This window comes from Rattus rattus, chromosome 3, assembly GCF_011064425.1.
Source record: "Rattus rattus isolate New Zealand chromosome 3, Rrattus_CSIRO_v1, whole genome shotgun sequence".
Lineage (NCBI taxonomy): Eukaryota > Metazoa > Chordata > Mammalia > Rodentia > Muridae > Rattus > Rattus rattus.
This window is the reverse complement of record NC_046156.1, coordinates 60,506,587-60,524,403: the sequence shown is the minus strand read 5'-3', so window position 1 is coordinate 60,524,403 and position 17,817 is coordinate 60,506,587. Positions and strand designations below refer to the sequence as shown.

At 42.3% G+C, this 17,817-nt stretch overlaps 1 protein-coding gene across 1 annotated transcript in view; it reads left to right on the top strand.

The window, feature by feature from the left end:
* The window catches only part of Rnf115 (ring finger protein 115), a 66,414-nt gene extending 55,268 nt beyond the window's left edge, over positions 1-11,146 (top strand). The window contains exons 5-9 of the mRNA XM_032897673.1: positions 3,568-3,639; positions 4,857-4,929; positions 5,811-5,904; positions 8,560-8,675; positions 9,872-11,146. Of these exons, the coding sequence (XP_032753564.1) occupies positions 3,568-3,639; positions 4,857-4,929; positions 5,811-5,904; positions 8,560-8,675; positions 9,872-10,003 (487 nt within the window). The 3' untranslated portion in view covers positions 10,004-11,146. The remainder of the gene's footprint in view (positions 1-3,567; positions 3,640-4,856; positions 4,930-5,810; positions 5,905-8,559; positions 8,676-9,871) is intronic.
* The last annotated feature ends 6,671 nt before the right edge of the window (positions 11,147-17,817 follow it).

Here is a 17,817-nt window from a genome sequence, read left to right as displayed (position 1 = left end):
CTTTATTCCCAGCCCTGGGGGGGCAGAGGTAGATGAATTTTTAGAAGACCACTCTGGTCTAGAGAATGAGTTTCAGGACCATACAAAGAGACTATGTCTCTAAAATAAAAAAGTAAATAAGTAGATAAAAAGAAAAAGAAGTAAAAAGAAAAAGAAATTTGGAAGATACCAAAAGGTAAACCAAGTGTATATTCTATAACATTGAGACCTGTTTTAGTCACTTTTCTGTTGCTGTGACAACTTATGAACGAAAGCAGGGATTTGTGCTTGTGGCTTCAGAGGGCCAGGAGTCCATTGTGGCAGGACAGCAGGGCAGCAGGCATCAGACCGCTTGGCTGGGGCTGAGGACTCACATCTCCATCCACAAGTAGGAGGCAGAGGGAGGGTACAAGGGGACCTGCCCCTATGATACATCTCTTCCAACAAGGGCACACCTCCTAATTCGCAAATGGTTCCAACAACTGGGGGCCATTCTTATTCAAACCACTGCAGAATACAAAGATCTGAGTTTAAAGAATTTAATAGATAAGAACAGCAGGCTTAACATGAAATTGCTCTAGCATATTCCCTCTCCCACCCTCCATCTTAAAACCATTTTTGTAGGCTAGTTAGATCTACCAGGTAGCTCAGGCTGGTTTTGAATTCCAGATCCTCCTGCTTTAGGCTCCCAGTTGCTTGGTGTGTGCCACCAAGCCTGCTTTATAGACATTTTTGTTAAAAGAAATGGAATCTTTTTCTACTGCCTCTTACTCTGTGCTCAGAATATTTCCTTTACTGAGCACTGTGTTATAATGTTTCCTGCCCACAGATGTGAAGAAAGCTAGATGAATGTAGAGTTAACTTTGTATCCTTTACTGTGAGGTGTCGACAGTGGTGTTGAGGAGGGTTTATGATTAGCCAGCTACAATGTGTGCTAATCACTTACAATAGAATAAATGGTATGTTTGAACTGGGTTTGCTGGCACGTGCTTGTAATCCCAGCATTTGGAAGAATCGGGAATTCAAGCTGGCTTAGCTCTCTACTGAGTTTGAGGCCACCCCAGGCTCCACAAGCCTTTAGCTGAAACAACTAGATAACAATAAAAAGCATGTATCAGGTGAGTTGTACTGTACAGTCAATATTTTTCAATGTATAGTAATTTTCTGAGGATTTTTATTTTATTTATTTTCGTTGTAGGTGTTATAAGTTTAGATTTGGGCTCTCTGTTTTGTACATTTTGGTCATTTAAATTATTTCTTGATGAATTTTTTTCTTTGTATAATCACTATTACATATCTTTAAATAGACCCACCTGTTTTCAGTTTTATTTATTTAGTGTATTGTGAAGTGAAACCACATGTTTTATATGCCCAAGTGTAGAGTCAGCAGCACTTTCCTTTTTTTTTTTTTTTTCGGAGCTGGGGACCGAACCCAGGGCCTTGCGCTTCCTAGGCAAGCGCTCTACCGCTGAGCTAAATCCCCAACCCCAGCAGCACTTTCCTTATCATCTTACTTTTCTTACCAAGTGGAGGATATTTCTTGAAATATGACCAGAAAATGCCAGATTACTTGCTGAGGGTTCTTGACATAGGGAATTGGTGTGGAACCCATTTTTCACTATTGGGACTCTAAAAGTCTGCTGTAAGAAATCTGGATGCGGGGCTGGAGAGATGGCTCCGTGGTTAAGAGCACTGACTACTCTTCCAGAGGTCCTGAGTTCAATTCTCAGCAACCACTGGTGGCTCACAACCATCTGTAATGAGATCTGGTGCCCCCTTCTGGTGTGTCTGAAGACAGCTACAGTGTACTGATATGTAATAAATGAATAAATCTTTAAAAAAAAAAAAGAAAGAAAGAAGTCTGGATGCATTTCCCAATATACACATGCTCTCTTATAAATATCCAAGGGGAATTCTATCTTTTACTTTGTAGAGATATTATGCTTACAGCCGCTGCAGCCAGCCTCCAGTTATGAATGGAGGGTGTGGCTGATGCTGAGGACAGCAGAGGGGGAGGATGAAGAGGAATTCGCTCTGTTGATGTCCTTCCCAGCCTCTAGAACTATAAATTGAACACATTTACTATTGCTTATATTCTTCCCACATTGTTTTATTTAGACTAAAACACAAGGTTATTAATATCTTTCTTCCTATTAAACTTTAGTTCCAAGAAGAAAGAGACCATTATTCATGCCATGATACGTGGCATTCATAATATGGTTTTTATGTCTTTCCTAGACATAAATTTGTAGCCCAGACTGGCCTTCCATTTGTCCTGCCTCAGCCTCCCTGGTACTAGGGGTGAGCCACTATACCCTGAAAACAAAACTTCCTTTTAAAAATAATAGTGTATATATTATACTGTATTTAACTATTATAACTGTATTATAGTTATTTCATACATTTCTGGGGCAAAATATTTGGCAAAAACAATTAAGGGAGAAAAGGTTTACTTTCGCTCCCAGTTCCAGGGACGGTCTCTCATGGTGGGAATCAGGGAGACCACTGGGCAGTCTCTCTGGTACTTCTGATAAAACTGAGCTAACGTCTAACTTCTAGAGGTAAGGGATACAGAATGAAGAATGAGCCCCTGTTAAGGAGGTGACCCTGGCCGACTGCATTTGTAACAGGCTGGCTGCTTTCTCACTGTCTACTGCTTGTCAATCACCAGTGCGGTAATTGACTTCCTGTTGCTAGTAAGCAGGAAGGGCTTGTGTTAGTTACCTGGCTGACAGCTACAGTGTCGCTCTTTGTGCAGTTCTGGCATTGAGGAACAGCTTAGCTGGGTGGTTCTGGCAAAGGGTTCCAGTCAGGTGATTGCATACCTACTGCAGGGTCGCCATTTGAGTACTTGAACTAGACATGGAAGGTCTGCTTCCAAGATGCCTCCTTCCCTCGAGAATTAGCAGGAGGCCTTAGTTTGCTCACCATGTGGGTCTCTCCACAGAGCTTTTTCCTTGTCCTCATGACCTGGCAGCTCTTTTAGAATAGATGATCCAATATAAATAGAGGTAGAAGGAAGGAAATCACGATAACTTTTGGTATTCTAATCTTGCAAGCCACAGTCACTTCTGTCATATCTTATCTGGAAGAAGTGAATCACTAAGTCCAACCAAGTTTGAAGGGAGAGAAGTATTGAGTAATTTGTAGACATATTTGTCCTGTAGTCTGATATTGCCTGATAATCAACATAATCAAAATTATGTTGATTAGCTTAATGCCCTTCCTTGTTAAAAAGGAAATGGGTCCAGAATTCCACTGGGTCAGCATCCTTTGGATCTTTCTCACCCTGGTGTGAAAAATCCAAGAAAATATTTTGAAAACCACATCATAACGTCAGGTCATTTCCTAATCTAATTAAAAAATCATGTTAGTCTATAAATGGCAGAATCTACAAAGAGCAACAATGAACACATGTACAACAGGTAGTGAACTGATTTCTGTTGGTGTCTTCTGTATAACAACCAGTGGAAACTATTGTGGTTTAGAGTGTTGATTGTTGACTAGTCAGCCATGACTGTCTATAGAATACCTCTGTGTACTGTTTTATCTCAGTTTTCCTCTTTCCTCTTTTTTTTTTTTTAACAGAATAATACAACAGATCTTTGCAGGATTCTTTGCAAATTCTGCCATTCCTGGGTCCCCACACCCCTTTTCTTGGTAAGTGACCATTCTTTATATTACATTGCTTGAGTAGTGCCATTTTAGGTGCTGTCCTTTCCGTACCATAGAGAAAGCAAACCTGCATAGGTGAGTATGTGGGTATGCCTGGGATATTGGATTACTTTTTTTTTTTTTTTAACCAAACTCAATCAGGGCTCACTTCTCCTTATTGATGTTCAGAACAGCTGGCAGCTGGTCTGGTCCCCTAAGATATCGCTCGATGTGCCTGGTTGTTTCCTGTCTTGGTCTGAGTTATGTGGGTGGGGAATGAGATGGTTCCTGCCAGGCTTCTGATCTGATTTACAAGTTCAATTTTTTTCTTATGGACTACACAGGAAGATTTTGTGCTTTAAGAATTCCTGAAGTTGAGAACATAGCATTTTACTTTCTTTTCTCAAAGTAAGAAAGTTTCTCCAAGGGTTGGGGATTTAGCTCAGTTGGTAGAGCGCTTGCCTAGGAAGCGCAAGGCCCTGGGTTCGGTCCCCAGCTCCGAAAAAAAGAACCAAAAAAAAAAAAGAAAGTTTCTCCAAATAAACAAAGGCACATGTTGTTCAGTATCAGAGCCACAGCAGGCATGGTAGGGCTTGCAGACAGGGTTTTCTCCTTCTAGGACGAGCTGCCATTCCTGCAGTGATTTGTGATTTCTAACATTGCTGCACAAGGGCTCTCTGCTCAGTTCTTCCCCAATTTACTCTGCTTTACAGCTCTGGTTACTTTAAGTCTGGTCTAGCTAGGGCCTGTGCCTGTCATCCAGGGTACTGCACCAACAGCACCAAGAAAGAAGTCCGGCAAGTCCCTCTGTAAGTGCTCTGAGCCACAATCCACAGGAGCTGCTGTGGCCGCTTTTCTACCAAACGTCCTTACTGTGCAAGGCACGCTCGGCCTCTTTGAACAAGGAAGTCTGCTGTAGATTTGGGCCAGCCAAAACACAAATGTTTTTTTAAACCCACAGGCTCTTTTTGCTCTGGGATATCCTGTAGCAGTTTAGAGAGCATCACATTTTGTTCCAGTTAGGTAAAATTTGTTGAGAATAAAAGCCTATCTCTAGGTAATCTGCTTGACTTCTCAATACAAAGACCTTGCCTCCAGGTTGTAGAGGACTAGTGCCTTGCAGCTCTGAGAGAGCAGTAATCCCCTGCTAGGTCCCCACTGTGGTACATGGCAGAGAGCCTCACATCACCGACCTAACCCTGTCTGTCTCATCTCATGTATAGGAGCGGGATGCTGCACTCCAACCCTGGGGACTATGCCTGGGGTCAGACAGGGCTTGATGCCATTGTAACCCAGGTGAGGAGCTGCCTTTTGAGAGGGCGTCTGTTTGATGTGTCTCCCGGTTCCACAGACTCCTGCACTCCTTCTACTTTCTGAAATGTCAATCGCTCTGCTCTCACTGATAGTGTGAGCTTTTGGGTTTCTGTTTTTACTAAGTGGATGGATGAATGGGCTATGGGCGTAGCCTACTTTCCATGTTCCTGCTAGGCATCCCAGGATTTCTCGAGAATTACTTTACCTCTGGAAGAAGTAAATACTTATCCTATACAAGCAGTTCATTGTAATTTGTCCTTTTGTTCAGTCCTGGGGAGCACAGGCTCCCTCCACCCCCTCAAGGTTGAAGCAGGGTTTCTGCCGACCTAGCAAAGTAGAGGAAGGAAGCAGAGGCGAGAGCGCCCCATACTGTGTAATTGCTTCCACGTGGTTTTGCAAGTTTAATTTGACTCGTTTTCATTGCACTGTGGACCGGTGAGAGTAAATAGAAAGCATGTCGTTTATTTCTGAGTCTTCTCACACACAGTAATGTATCCATCTCTTGGGTTTTTGCTGCTTTCCATACCTCCACACCTTCCTCCTAACTGAATGACGTTTTGACCCAGTTTACAATTGGTTTTTATTAAGTTGTAATTTTATCCAGGACATCACAGCTCTTTTGGTATCTTTAAGTTTGCTTTATGCCCAAGGGTAGGCCTTTCAGTTATGAGTCTGCCCTATAATCACGGTTTACACTGGTGCCGCTCTGACATTGGAAAGTAGCCGTGAGTGCTCCAGCACCTGCAAGAGCCCTGCAGAAGTTAAGGGCAGCAAACATCCTTAATGCCTGCGCTGTCTGTTCTCAGCTAGCATGGCTCTCCCCAGTTAGAGATAATGAACATTACCACCTCTTCTTTTTGTAGCTTCTAGGACAGCTGGAAAACACAGGGCCCCCTCCAGCTGACAAGGAGAAGATCACGTCTCTCCCAACAGTGACAGTAACTCAGGAACAAGTCAGTAAGTTTACTTTCCTATTTGTTCTGTCTTCTTATGACATCTGATCAAGCATTTAGTGCATTTCTCTTCTAAAGGTATGTTTCCCTAACATTCTGTCTGGCTACCAGCTATGGAGGGCCTAGTTAACATGCCTACTTTCTAGGTCCGGAAAGAAATAGATAGTTGTTTGTCCGAAGCTTGATTATAATTAGTACAAGAACTTCTGTTGGAAACAAACCTCACTAAGTGATTTAAAAAGCTGTTGTAAATAGTGTTGGGCCCATGATCGGATAGGGAGGGAAAGAGGCCAGATAGGCTGGGGGATTGTTTCACATGGAAGGTCCAGTCAGGCAAACAGAGACATGGTTTTGAAAACTTTTTACCACCTAAACATCTTGAAATGTGTTTTACTGTTTGAAGGTTTTCTAAACAAGCCCCTCCCTTCCCTATTTGGTCAGAGTCCATTCCAGATCTAATAAAAGAGCAGTTTCTATCTGATTCAAACAGCACAGCCCTGCAGGTGTTCTTCAGTGACCCCACTCTTCTGAAAGGGGGTCCTCAGGTGGAGGAGTGAGGGTGTGAGGGGTCTTTGGGAAGATTCTTCTGGAAATAATATGTAAGATGCAGTTTAAAGGAGAGCGAGAGGAAGCAGGGATTGGGGAGACTTGCTGGCATTGAGACGAGGTTCTAGTGATGGCTGTAGTGCTGATAAAGGAAAAGGTAGGTTTAGAGGTGTGGGTGTTGGGTTGTTACGGAGGCACACAGCTTCAATCCCAGCACTGTGAAGGGAGAGACAGGCAGATCTCTGAGTTCAAGGACAGCTTGCTCTATATAGTGAGTTCTAGGCTAACCAGGGCTACATTGTGAGATGCTAAGAAAGAAAGAAAGAAAGAAAGAAAGAAAGAAAGAAAGAAAGAAAGAAAGAAAGAAAGAAAGAAAGAAAGAAAGCAAGCAAAGTAATGTAAAGTCCAGTTTTGAAAAGACTTCGTTTTATTATTGATTACATAGTAAGATGAAGGAGGCAAAGGGTTATTAAAGATGATTGTAAGATTCCAGAGCTTTATAAAGGTGGCACTACCACCATTGGGTGACAGTGAATCATGAACTGGCCCTAGACCTGATGAGGAGAGGCTGTGACAGTTTTAATTCTGAATTTATTGATTCTGAGGTGCTAGCTGAGAGTCCAGATAGAGATGTGTGGGATTGTCTTGAGGTTGGCATTGGGGGAATCAGCGGGTGATAACGTTTGTGTGTGTTTGGATGGCTAAAGAGTTAAGAGTCGGGATGCTACCTGGAAGGCTGTTGTCGTGGCCGTGACGGGGAGTAGTGAGAGCTAGCATGAGAGTTAGCATGAGGGGTGGGATGGAAAGGGAGGAAGAGTCTTTTAAGGGGCAGTTCTCTTCCAGATGCTTCTTCCTTGATCATCATCAGGGCCTGGAGTATAGCTCAGACATTATACTATTGACCACATTTCTGCCGTTCAGAGTTTGCCACTTAGAGCTCTCTCTCTACAGAAGCCATTTTCTCGGAGAAAAGGCTTCTGTTGATTGATTTGGAGTCCTGAGTACACTTGTCCCCTGTAGTTTTGAGGTACCGTCTCCTGGTTCACCCTTTAACAACTTCAGAGGACCTTGGGACAGCTACACTGAAAAGAGCGTAGTACGGAAAAGAGCAGGAGACAGGTGGTTAAGGCACTGAGTAGACACCACTGAGGTTGCTCAGTCCCTCAGGGTGGACAGGTTGCCACTGTTTCCTAGGCTGGACCTGGCTGACAGAGGCTGTCACACACTTGGGAAGATGCTTCTCCCTGTTTTAATAGACAAATATGTTTCTGATTCTGTTTTTTTGTTTGTTTTTGTAATTTGTTTGGTTTAGTTAGGCAATTTTTTTAGATTTATTTATTTGTTTGTTTAATGTATTTGAGTTCTTTTTCTGCATGTATGTCTGCATGTCAAAAGAGAGCATCAGATCCCTTTACAGATGGTTGTGAGCCACCATGTGGTGGGAATTGAACTCAGGACCTCTGGAAGAACAGTCAATGTTCTTAACCACTGAGCCATCTCTCCAACTCTGCTTACCTATTTTTTAACTTAAAAATTCCATTTATTTTGTGTGTGTAGCACATGTACCACAGTGCATGTGTGGAGTCAGATGATAACTCTGGGAGCCGATTTTCTTCTATCATGTGGGTCCCAGGGACCAAGGTTATCGGGCTTGGTGGCAACCTTTTTATTCTCTAAGCCACCTCACTGGGTCAGCTCTGTTAATTCCCTCTAACTCATTACACTGAAGATGGGGCCTATTACATGATCCTTCCTAGGTCTGTTGAAATTGGCCCCATTCGTTTCCATGTCTGTTGCCATTTCTGTCTCCATTTTGAATAGAATTCATACTTCTCATCTGCCCCCCCACTTAGACATAACTTTTCTTCCCCATCCCCTTGATGTATATGGTGGGGGGACACCTGCGTTTATTGGGTTGATAGAGACATCTGGTTTGGTTTTGTTCTTTTGTTTGTTTATGAGGTAGACTTTGTAGCTCAGGTTAGCCTTGACCATCTGTGCTTCTGCCTCCCCCATGCTGGGGTTATAGGCCCTCAGCACATGCCAGGCTCTTGGTTGTTTAACTTTCTTCCTTTTGCTTGTTACTTTAAAAACGCACATCTTCCTCAAACAGATACGGGTTTAGAATGTCCAGTATGCAAAGAAGATTACACAGTTGAGGAGAAAGTCCGGCAGTTGCCCTGCAACCACTTCTTTCACAGCAGCTGCATCGTGCCCTGGTTAGAACTGGTGAGTACAGCAGCTTGACCCGTTACAGGGCAGCAGGCAGGTGAGCTGTTGGCTGAGGGAGGTTGGTTCAGTGTAAAGATGTAGTTGCAGTTCAGAGAGCCAAATAGATGAGATTTTAGCCTCCCTGGCTGACCCTAGTGCTACCAGCATTGCTTGTTTAATTACTACCTGTCGTAGGGCTTCTGACAAAGGAGAGTGAGCTGTAGCACACACACAGGCCATGGTGGCACAGCAACAACTTAGGCGAATAAAGCGATTCTGAAGCACACTCAGCAACTGCGGCTGTTCCTGCACTCACTGGGCAGAGCTGAAAAGTTGTACCAGAATTAGTATAGAATAGCCTGCAGAGCCCACAACACTTCCTCTCTGTCCTTTAAAGGTCTCATTATTGGTTTTAGTTATGTGTCTATGTGTGTGGTTGGAAGGGGTATATACACACGAGTATAGGTGCCCTTGGAGCTGCAAGAGAGTATTGGATTCCTGGGAACTTCGCTTACAGGCCATTGTAACTCATGGGTGCTGGGAACGAAACTCATTCTTCTGCAAGAGTGGTGCATGCTTTTAACTGCTGAGCATCTCTCCAACTCCCTCGCTGTCCCTTTAAAGACAGTTTGCCTAGTCTCACTGAGACTACACGAGGAAATGGTTGATAATTACCTTTCTGTATAGTTGAGCTCACTGTAAGCAGTTACATTTGTTTGCTGTTATGTGTTAGCATTTATACTAACTTCTTGGCTTAGAATTCTGTTCAGTCTGCTTAAAATTCTATCCAGCACATATCCTGGTATGGTACCTTTCCAGTTGTCAGCTCAAAGGCAGGTTCCTTGAATCATAATTGGGAGTGAGGTAGCATGTGGGTACTCAGATTATATGTGTGCATGGGGAGGCAGAGGTCAACCTTAGATGTTGTTCCTTAAGAACTGTTGACTTTGATTCTTAAGACAGTGTCTCTGATTGGTTGACCTGGAACTAAACAGATCAGACTAGCCTGGCCGGCCACAAACCCCAGGGATCTCTGTGTCTGCCTCCTTAGCTACAGGATTACAAACATTGATCACTGGCATTTTACATGGGCTCTGCATTTGTTTGTAAACGTTTTACTGACTAAGCCATCTTGACTTTGGGGTTTCTTAAGTGTTTGGTGTTCCGACTCCTCAGGCCATGCTGTTTATATTGATCGATATCTTTTGTTTCAGCATGACACATGTCCAGTATGTAGGAAGAGCTTAAATGGTGAGGACTCGACTCGGCAAACCCAGAGCTCTGAGGCCTCTGCAAGCAACAGGTTTAGCAATGACAGCCAGCTACACGACCGATGGACTTTCTGAAACTAAAGACCACACCCGAACCAGGGCTGCCTGTGTTAGTCCTGTTGTCATAGCTGTAAATTGTATCAAAACTAAACAAACAAAATAGTAGATGGATTTAGGAATCATGTAAGAGACTCAAACCCATAATATTAATGCAATGAGTGTATTTCTTCTCTAAATTTAAAGTTAGGGCTTACAGATGGAATCGTATCGACAACCAAATGCCTCTTGTTCCTGAATTGAGTGATAGTTTTCTAAGTGTGAAACTTAATTATGTCAGTTTGCTCCTGCCTGAGTAGAATCAATTCCGTAAAGTCTAGGTAGGTTCTGCTGTCATGTTGTCTAGTAATGGATGGCTCTACCTCCTCCTCCTGTCTCTGTCCTACCATTAGTGGATTTCACAGCAAATACAGACAAGCCAGAGCCCTCAGGTCCTGTCATATAAAGCCTTTTTTTCTTAATTGTACAAGAGTACAAGTACCTACTTTCAGGAGTCTGAGACTCTAATGCTGTCTTGTCTTGATCATCAGAGAGCAAATCAAGAAAATTACAGTGGGAAGGAAAAATGACGGCCTGTCACTATCCACGTGGATTTTCTTATTTTAGTTCAGGAAGTACAGTTTCCCTAAAAACCACCATGGCATGTCTTAGTTTTGGGTTGGTAGAAATCTGATTTTGGTTTCTCTGTGACATTAGATTGAGCAGCATATAGATGTGGAAAGACAGATGTGGGAGACTTTTACTACTGCGATATTTTTTAATGACCCTCAACTCATTGTTTATTGTCTCTCATACTAGGAACCTTATAATAATTTTCTTCATAAAATTAATTTCCTTCAAAAATACAATAAATTCCTTCATAAAAAATAGGATTATTTTATTACTGTTTCTATACCAGTTCACAGTTCTGGTAATTCATTGTTATATAGGAATTAACATTGTGTGTTGTCTTGTTTTAGTTTGTACAGCCCATTTTTCATGTCTGAAACTTTGCCTGTTCTGTTCAGTTCTAGCTGTACTTGGAATCAATCTGATCAATGTAATCATGCCCAAAACAACTTAGTTTGGGAAAGGTAAACCTTGTTTTAAATTCTAACAATGCTCATACACATACTCTGTACATGTTTACAATGGAATAAATGGAGATTGTGGAGCATGTCATTGAGCTTCGGCGCCTCAAAGGGACACGGTGAAGACAGACCAGCTGTTGGTGTAGCAGAAAGGGCCTGGAGGTGTGCAGTAGCTCCATCTGTAGGGTGACATTAGCATTTCATATTTTGGAATAATCAGAGCAGGCTCACTATAATTTGGTGTGTCTCTTTCTTGGTAAGGAGTCCTTCCCTAGTTTTTGATGACTCACAGTCTGATTTGGGGGTAAGTGTGTGGGGTTAAAGATGTTTTTGTACTTTGTTAGAGGATAAAGAAGTTGGGGAAGGAAAAGAAAGAGATGGGGGAGTGGCCTGCTGAACTAATAGCCTGCCCCTAAAGGTTGTGGTCAGAGGCCTGGTTCAGAAACCAGTCCTGGTGGCATGGCTCCTATAACCCCAGCCATTTGGGAGGCTGATGCAGGCTGATCACAATTTAAAGGTTTGCCTGGGCTTCAAGGCCAGCCTAGGCCACTTAGTGAGACTCTATTTTAAAATAAAAAAAGAGGGCAGGGATATTGCTAAATGTACAGCACTTGCTTAGATGTATAAGGACCTACATTCAATCCTCAGTACTCCCAAAACATGTGAGCTCATGTGTACGTGTGCACACGTCCATGCACACACTCACACAATTTAAATAGCTTAAAGAAAATGAAAAATGTTTCTTATATCCTTTCATGCTATGCCTTCGTAGGGGGTGGTCATTCAGAGGGTATGACCTGTTTATTGTGGTTAGTCTATAAAGTGTAGTCTGAAAATACACAATGACTTTACATTGGCAGGAGAATGCACCCACTGACTTGAGAGAGACCGCCTTTTTGTTCAGTTTATGTCCTCATTTGTTTGGGCTTCAGAGTAATACGCTGCTTTTCGGCCAACTGACAATGTTAATTTCATTAAAAAACAAAAACAAAAAACAAAACGCCTTCAATGACTCCTATGAATAGTGTTTGAGTGTCTGAGCCTCCTGCAACCTATTCAAGTTGCCACATAAACTTGACTATCACAAGGAGGTCATAATGATCCATGACGTGACTTTCATGCCATTTGAGCAAAACTTAGTGGCTAGTAAATAAGTGTCCAGGTTGGCCTAGAGACTGCAGTGGGATGGCATGTAGTGTGTGCTTAACTTACTTTACCTTGGCACAGTTTAACCAGGAAGTAAGAGATGTTGCCCATTGTAGGAGAGAATGGATGAAATATTTTTCTATTCTTTGGTCTAACCCCAGATTGTGAGCTGGGGTTAAAAGCTTATTTCCATAGTGCTTTACCCTTACATTTGAAACAGTTTAGATATGGCGCCCATGTCGGAAGTCTAGTAGTATCTTAGTTTTATGTCTGTTGCTAGGTTGGCAAAAAAACAGCTTAGCAGAGGAAAGGTTATTTGCCTTGTCAATTCCAGGTTGCAGTCGTGGTTGTGGGGAAGTCAGGGCAGGAACTTGGAGCAGCTGGTCATATGCTTAGTTGAGCAGAGAGAGGATGTAAGCATGCGTGCCTACCTGCCCAGTTCACTCTGCCACACTTCATTCTTACAGTTCAGTGCCCTGTCCCATGAAATGTACTATTCCTGTTCAGGATGGTGCTTCCCACCTCAGTGAACCAATTAAAAGAACATCCCTCTACAGGCCAACTTAATCTAGGCAGTCTTCATTGAGATTCTCTTCTCAGATGATTCTTGGTTGTGAAACGTTGACACTTAAGAATGAAGTCATAAGACCTTTATGTTAATATTAATGCCCTACCCTTTGAATTCTGGGCAGAGCTCAGCAGATTTTGCTACTCCAGTTTTGCTTGCTGTATATGGATAGAAATAAATGCTTCAGATTTGTGTAGATACAGCTATTCTTATCTGCTGCGCTGAAACAGTTACTTGTACATTCAGAACATGGCAGACTTGAAAGCAGGGAAACTAGGCCAGAGCCTTGCTGCCTTTCCAGGGACTAATTGCCCTTCATGTTTTTCAGACTGCATATTCAAAACCATTTTCATATTGATTAGTCTTATAGTTCTTTTCCTATTGCTTTGACAAAATACCATGACCAAAGCAACATGTGAAAGAAAGCATTTAATTTGGAGCTCATGGTTCCAGAGAGTTAGAGTCCATCATGGTGGGGGTCATGGTAGCAAGGGCAGGTACTGGAGCAGCAGCTGAGAGCTTCTATTCTTGTTCACAAATAGGCAGAGAGAGCTAGCTGGGAATGGCTGGACTTTGGAAACTTCAAAGCCCATTATTAGTAAAGCACTCCTTCAACAAGGCCATGCTTCCTAATCCTTCCTGAAAGTTCCACCAACTGAGGACCAAGCATTCAAATTTATGAGCCTATGAGGGGTGTTCTCATTCAAAATACTCATTCAAAAAACATTTGGCTGATGGAATTGGACACAGAGCCTTATCTTCCACGTCTTTAAAGTATGAGGGCTGGATTGTTGCAAGGAAGGAAAAGGAGTAACGACACGGTGTTTACAGTTAATTTCTCCCAGCAGTCCTATTTCCAATTCTTGCAAATGTTGAGAAACCTTGCAAATGTTGACGACTCAGGATGCCTCTGTTGCTGTATATAATTCTTTGACCCTTTGTAGTGGGTTGGCCTGATGCTCTTTGTATCCTGATTCCCCAAGAGGGGTTGGTTGCCTCCTTCACACACTCAGGTGATGCTATGAGCCTTCTCTCCATTTGAACTGGTCAATAAAAGGCTAGAGCCTGTGATTGGGCAGTGGAAGGGAAAGGTGGGACTGGAGGATCGAGATGGAGAGGCATCTAGAGCGGGAAGAAGAGGAGGAGAAGCCGAGATAAACCAAAACTGCATGGCCAGCCAGGAGAAACCACAAGTGGCAAGGGGTCTTCTAGCTGGGGAATAAGTTAGTATAGTACTAGATCTGCCCAATCTAGGCACATAGCTTATAATTAAAATATCTGGATTGCGTGTCGTTTATACGAGCTTATTAGGGTTGGAAATTCCAACAACAACCCTTTCCTTACAATATGGTTTAATTTATCAGAAAAAGTAATTCCTGGGCTAGAGAGATGGCTTAGGGATGAAGACACCATATGGTCTGGCACCTAGGTAAGCATGACATGCAAATTTGAGAAGCATTCCACATTTTTTAAGGAAAAATTGTGTGTGTGTGTGTTCACAAAAGTCTCTCTCACACAGAACCACCAATACCACCAACAAAAACCAGGAATCAATAGTCATTAGTTTTTGATATCTCTCAATATCAGTTGTCTCACTTCCTCAATAAAAAGACACAGTCCAACAGAATGAATTTGAAAGATTCCCCCTTCTGCTGCATCCCAGAAACACCTCAACATCAAAGACTGGCATTGCCTCAGGGTAAAAGGTTGAAAAAAATATTCCAAGCAAATGGACCTAAGAAGCAAGCTGGTATTGCCCATTTAATATCTAACAAAATAGAGTTCAAAACAGAACTAATCAGAAGAGATAGAGAAGGGTCCTACATAACTCCTCAGAGGAAAAATCCACCAAGATGACATTTCAGTTCTTAACATCTGTGTTCCAAACACAAGGGAACCCAAAGTTTATAAAAGAAATGCTACTACCGCTTAAATCACTTATTGACCTTCACACACTTGATAGTGGGAGATTTCAACACCTGACTCTCACCAATGGGCAGTATGGTGGTTTGAATGTGCTCGGCCCATGGGAAGTAGCACTATTAGGAGGCGTGGCCTTGTCAGAGGGAGTGTGTCACTGTAGGTGGGCTCAAGCTCTGCCCAGTGTGGAAGAGAGACGGTCCTCCTGGCTGCCTGCAGAGGACTGTCTTCTGGCTGCCTTAGCAAGCTATAGAACTCTCAACTCCTTCTCCATGTCTGCCTGGATGCTGCCATGCCTCCCACCATGATGATGGATTAAACCTCTGAAACTGTAAGCCATTCCCGATTAAATGTTATAAATAACATTCATAAATGCCTTTATAAGAGTTACATTTATCATGTCCCTCCAGAGCAATGAAACCCTAAGACAGGTTATGACAAAACTGAACAGAGAAATAATAGAGACAGCAGACATTATAAACCAAATGGACCTAACATCTACAGAGCATTCCACCCAAAGACAAAAGAATACACCTTCTACTCTGCACCTCATGGAACTTTCTCCAAAACTGACCACATTCTTAGACACAAAGTAAGTCTAAACAGATAAAAGAACATTGAAGGGTTGGGGATTTAGCTCAGTGGTAGAGCGCTTGCCTAGCAAGCACAAGGCCCTGGGTTCGGTCCCCAGCTCAAAAAAGAAAAAAAAAAAAAAAAAAGAACATTGAAATAACTCCCTGCATCCTATCAGACCACCATGGATTAAAGCTAGATATCAACAGAAGAAAAACAAAAACCAGAAAGCTTACAAACTCATGGAAACTGAATCACTCTCTACTGGATGAAAAATGGGTCAAGACAGAAATAAAATAAAGACTTTCTAGAATTCAATGAAAATGAATACACAACATACCCAAACTTAGGGGGTGTTACATGAATGTCAAGGGTTTTCCCTCTGTGGCAGAGAAATGGGAAGGTAAAGGTGCTGTGATGGCTATTCTTGGTTGCCAACTTGACTACAGCTGGAATGAACTAAAACCCACACCAGGTACACCTGGGTTACACCTTCTGGGTTAGTCTGGCCTCCACCTTCTGGTGGCAGCCTGCATAAGAACATGGAAGAAGGAAGCCGGCTCTGCTTGTCCTTCCTCTTGCTGGAAAGGTCCTCACTTCACTGGCATTGGAGCCTACTTCTTCTGGTGTGTTCTGAAGACCAGCTGAGACATCATGGACTGAACAACTAGTGGATTCTTGGACTTTCTGTTGGTAACCATTGTTGGATTAGCTGGACCATAGCTTGTAAGCCACTGTAATAAATAATGTGTAGTTCATTAATATATGAATTATGTATTATTTATATGAATAAATACATATATTAATGTACATATGAATATGTATAGAGGATCAGTTCTGTTCCTCTAGAAAACCCTGACTAATACAGTGCGATTTGTGAGATTAATGGAGATTTGAAATTCAGATGACATTACATTTGAATGTCCTAAGTCCTTGCGTAGGGAGTTGGGGAAAGATATAACGGAATGGTGTCATTCCTGTGGCAGGAAATTCTGGCTGGTACTAATGTCCCTGTCTGAGCACACAGACCGGGCACCTCAGGGTTGCTCCACAGGTTTGTACCGGAAATAGAACAATGCATGACTGGGGGCATGTATAGCTTTCACCTGAACTAGAAAATCTTGGGGGCGGGGGTTGCCCTTTCTTATCTGTCTGAGACAAAAGGAACATAGACATTAAAATTTGAGGGTTTTTGTTTTTAACATAAACATTTTGTTTTGCTGACAAATTAGATGGTCCACAGAAATGAAGTCTTTATTGTAGCTTTTTTTTTTTTTTTTCCCCACTAAGATCCTTAGGTCTGTAAGTCAGTCTGTGGGCTTACAGTGCTTAGTTTGCCTAATCAGAAGTACAGTTTTTTTTTTTCTTTTTTCTTTTTTTCGGAGCTGGGGACCGTCCCCAACCCCAGAAGTACAGTTCTTAAAACCTCAAATGCATTAGAAATCCTCCAAGCAAGAAGAGAAATAGCTATGTTTCTAGCAATGATGAATGAATAGCACAAAGCTGCTGTAATTTCTATATGTATTTAAATCAATTTGTCTTTATCAGTTATGTCCAGTTTCACGTGCACATATTTATTTGAGCAGAAGGAAATGGGTTTGTAGGTTCTGTGTAATAGCTCAGTGGCTTCACAAGTTGTGAATTATTCATACAGATTTTGAGCTTCATACATGGAAGTTCATGGGCTTACTTGAAAAATTGAAATTGATTGTGTCAGCACATTTTAAACCTAAGACAGTATTCCCCGTTTCTGCCTAATTGAATCATGGAAGCAGCAGAAGAAACGTCGTTTTAGACCTCTGCTTTAGGTTGCTTAGGTAAATGCTGTGAGTGTCTTGATAAGCGAGCAGAGATCACGTGCAGATTTGTGTGTGCTCTTCAGTTAATACAGTGCGCTATCTGGAACCTTCCCCGTATTTGGATGTGGTGCTGAGATGACTGTGGTCTGAGTAGTTCCAGAAGGTTCTCTGAAGAGTAAGAGGCGAATGACATCTCTGTTTATGTGAGCTTAACATTTAGTTAAAACCATAAACAGCTAGAAAGGATGACAGAGAATGTTATATAGTGGAGAAAGTTTTAGAGACTTTGGTGTCAAACTTCAGATGTCTCTGGGCTCCAGATGTAGGGTCTTATTTGATTCTCAGAAAAACAACGTGGGTGCTGTCTTTTTTACACATCACTAATGCAGTTCCAGGGGATCTGAACTGCATTTTCCGTGGGCACCAGGCTTTCATTCGAGGCACATGTGTGCAAGCAAAACACTCAACACATAAAGTAAGTTTTATTTGCCTAAAGGCATGCAGCTATCACATCGCAGTGCCAGGATTTGGATCTAGGTCTTACACTTCAAGCCTATTCTTTTTATCTCTGTAGGACACCAAGTCAAAAGTCTTCAGTTTGAGGTTCAAGACCATCCTATTAAAGATATTACTTCAACATATCATCCTTGGGTCTTAGTCTCCATAAATCTTAGTTCCCACCTTTGGTAGGTCTGTGCCAAAAAGATGACAGGTAAGGTGTCTATTTTGATGGCTTGCCACTTGGGTCCGCTAAAT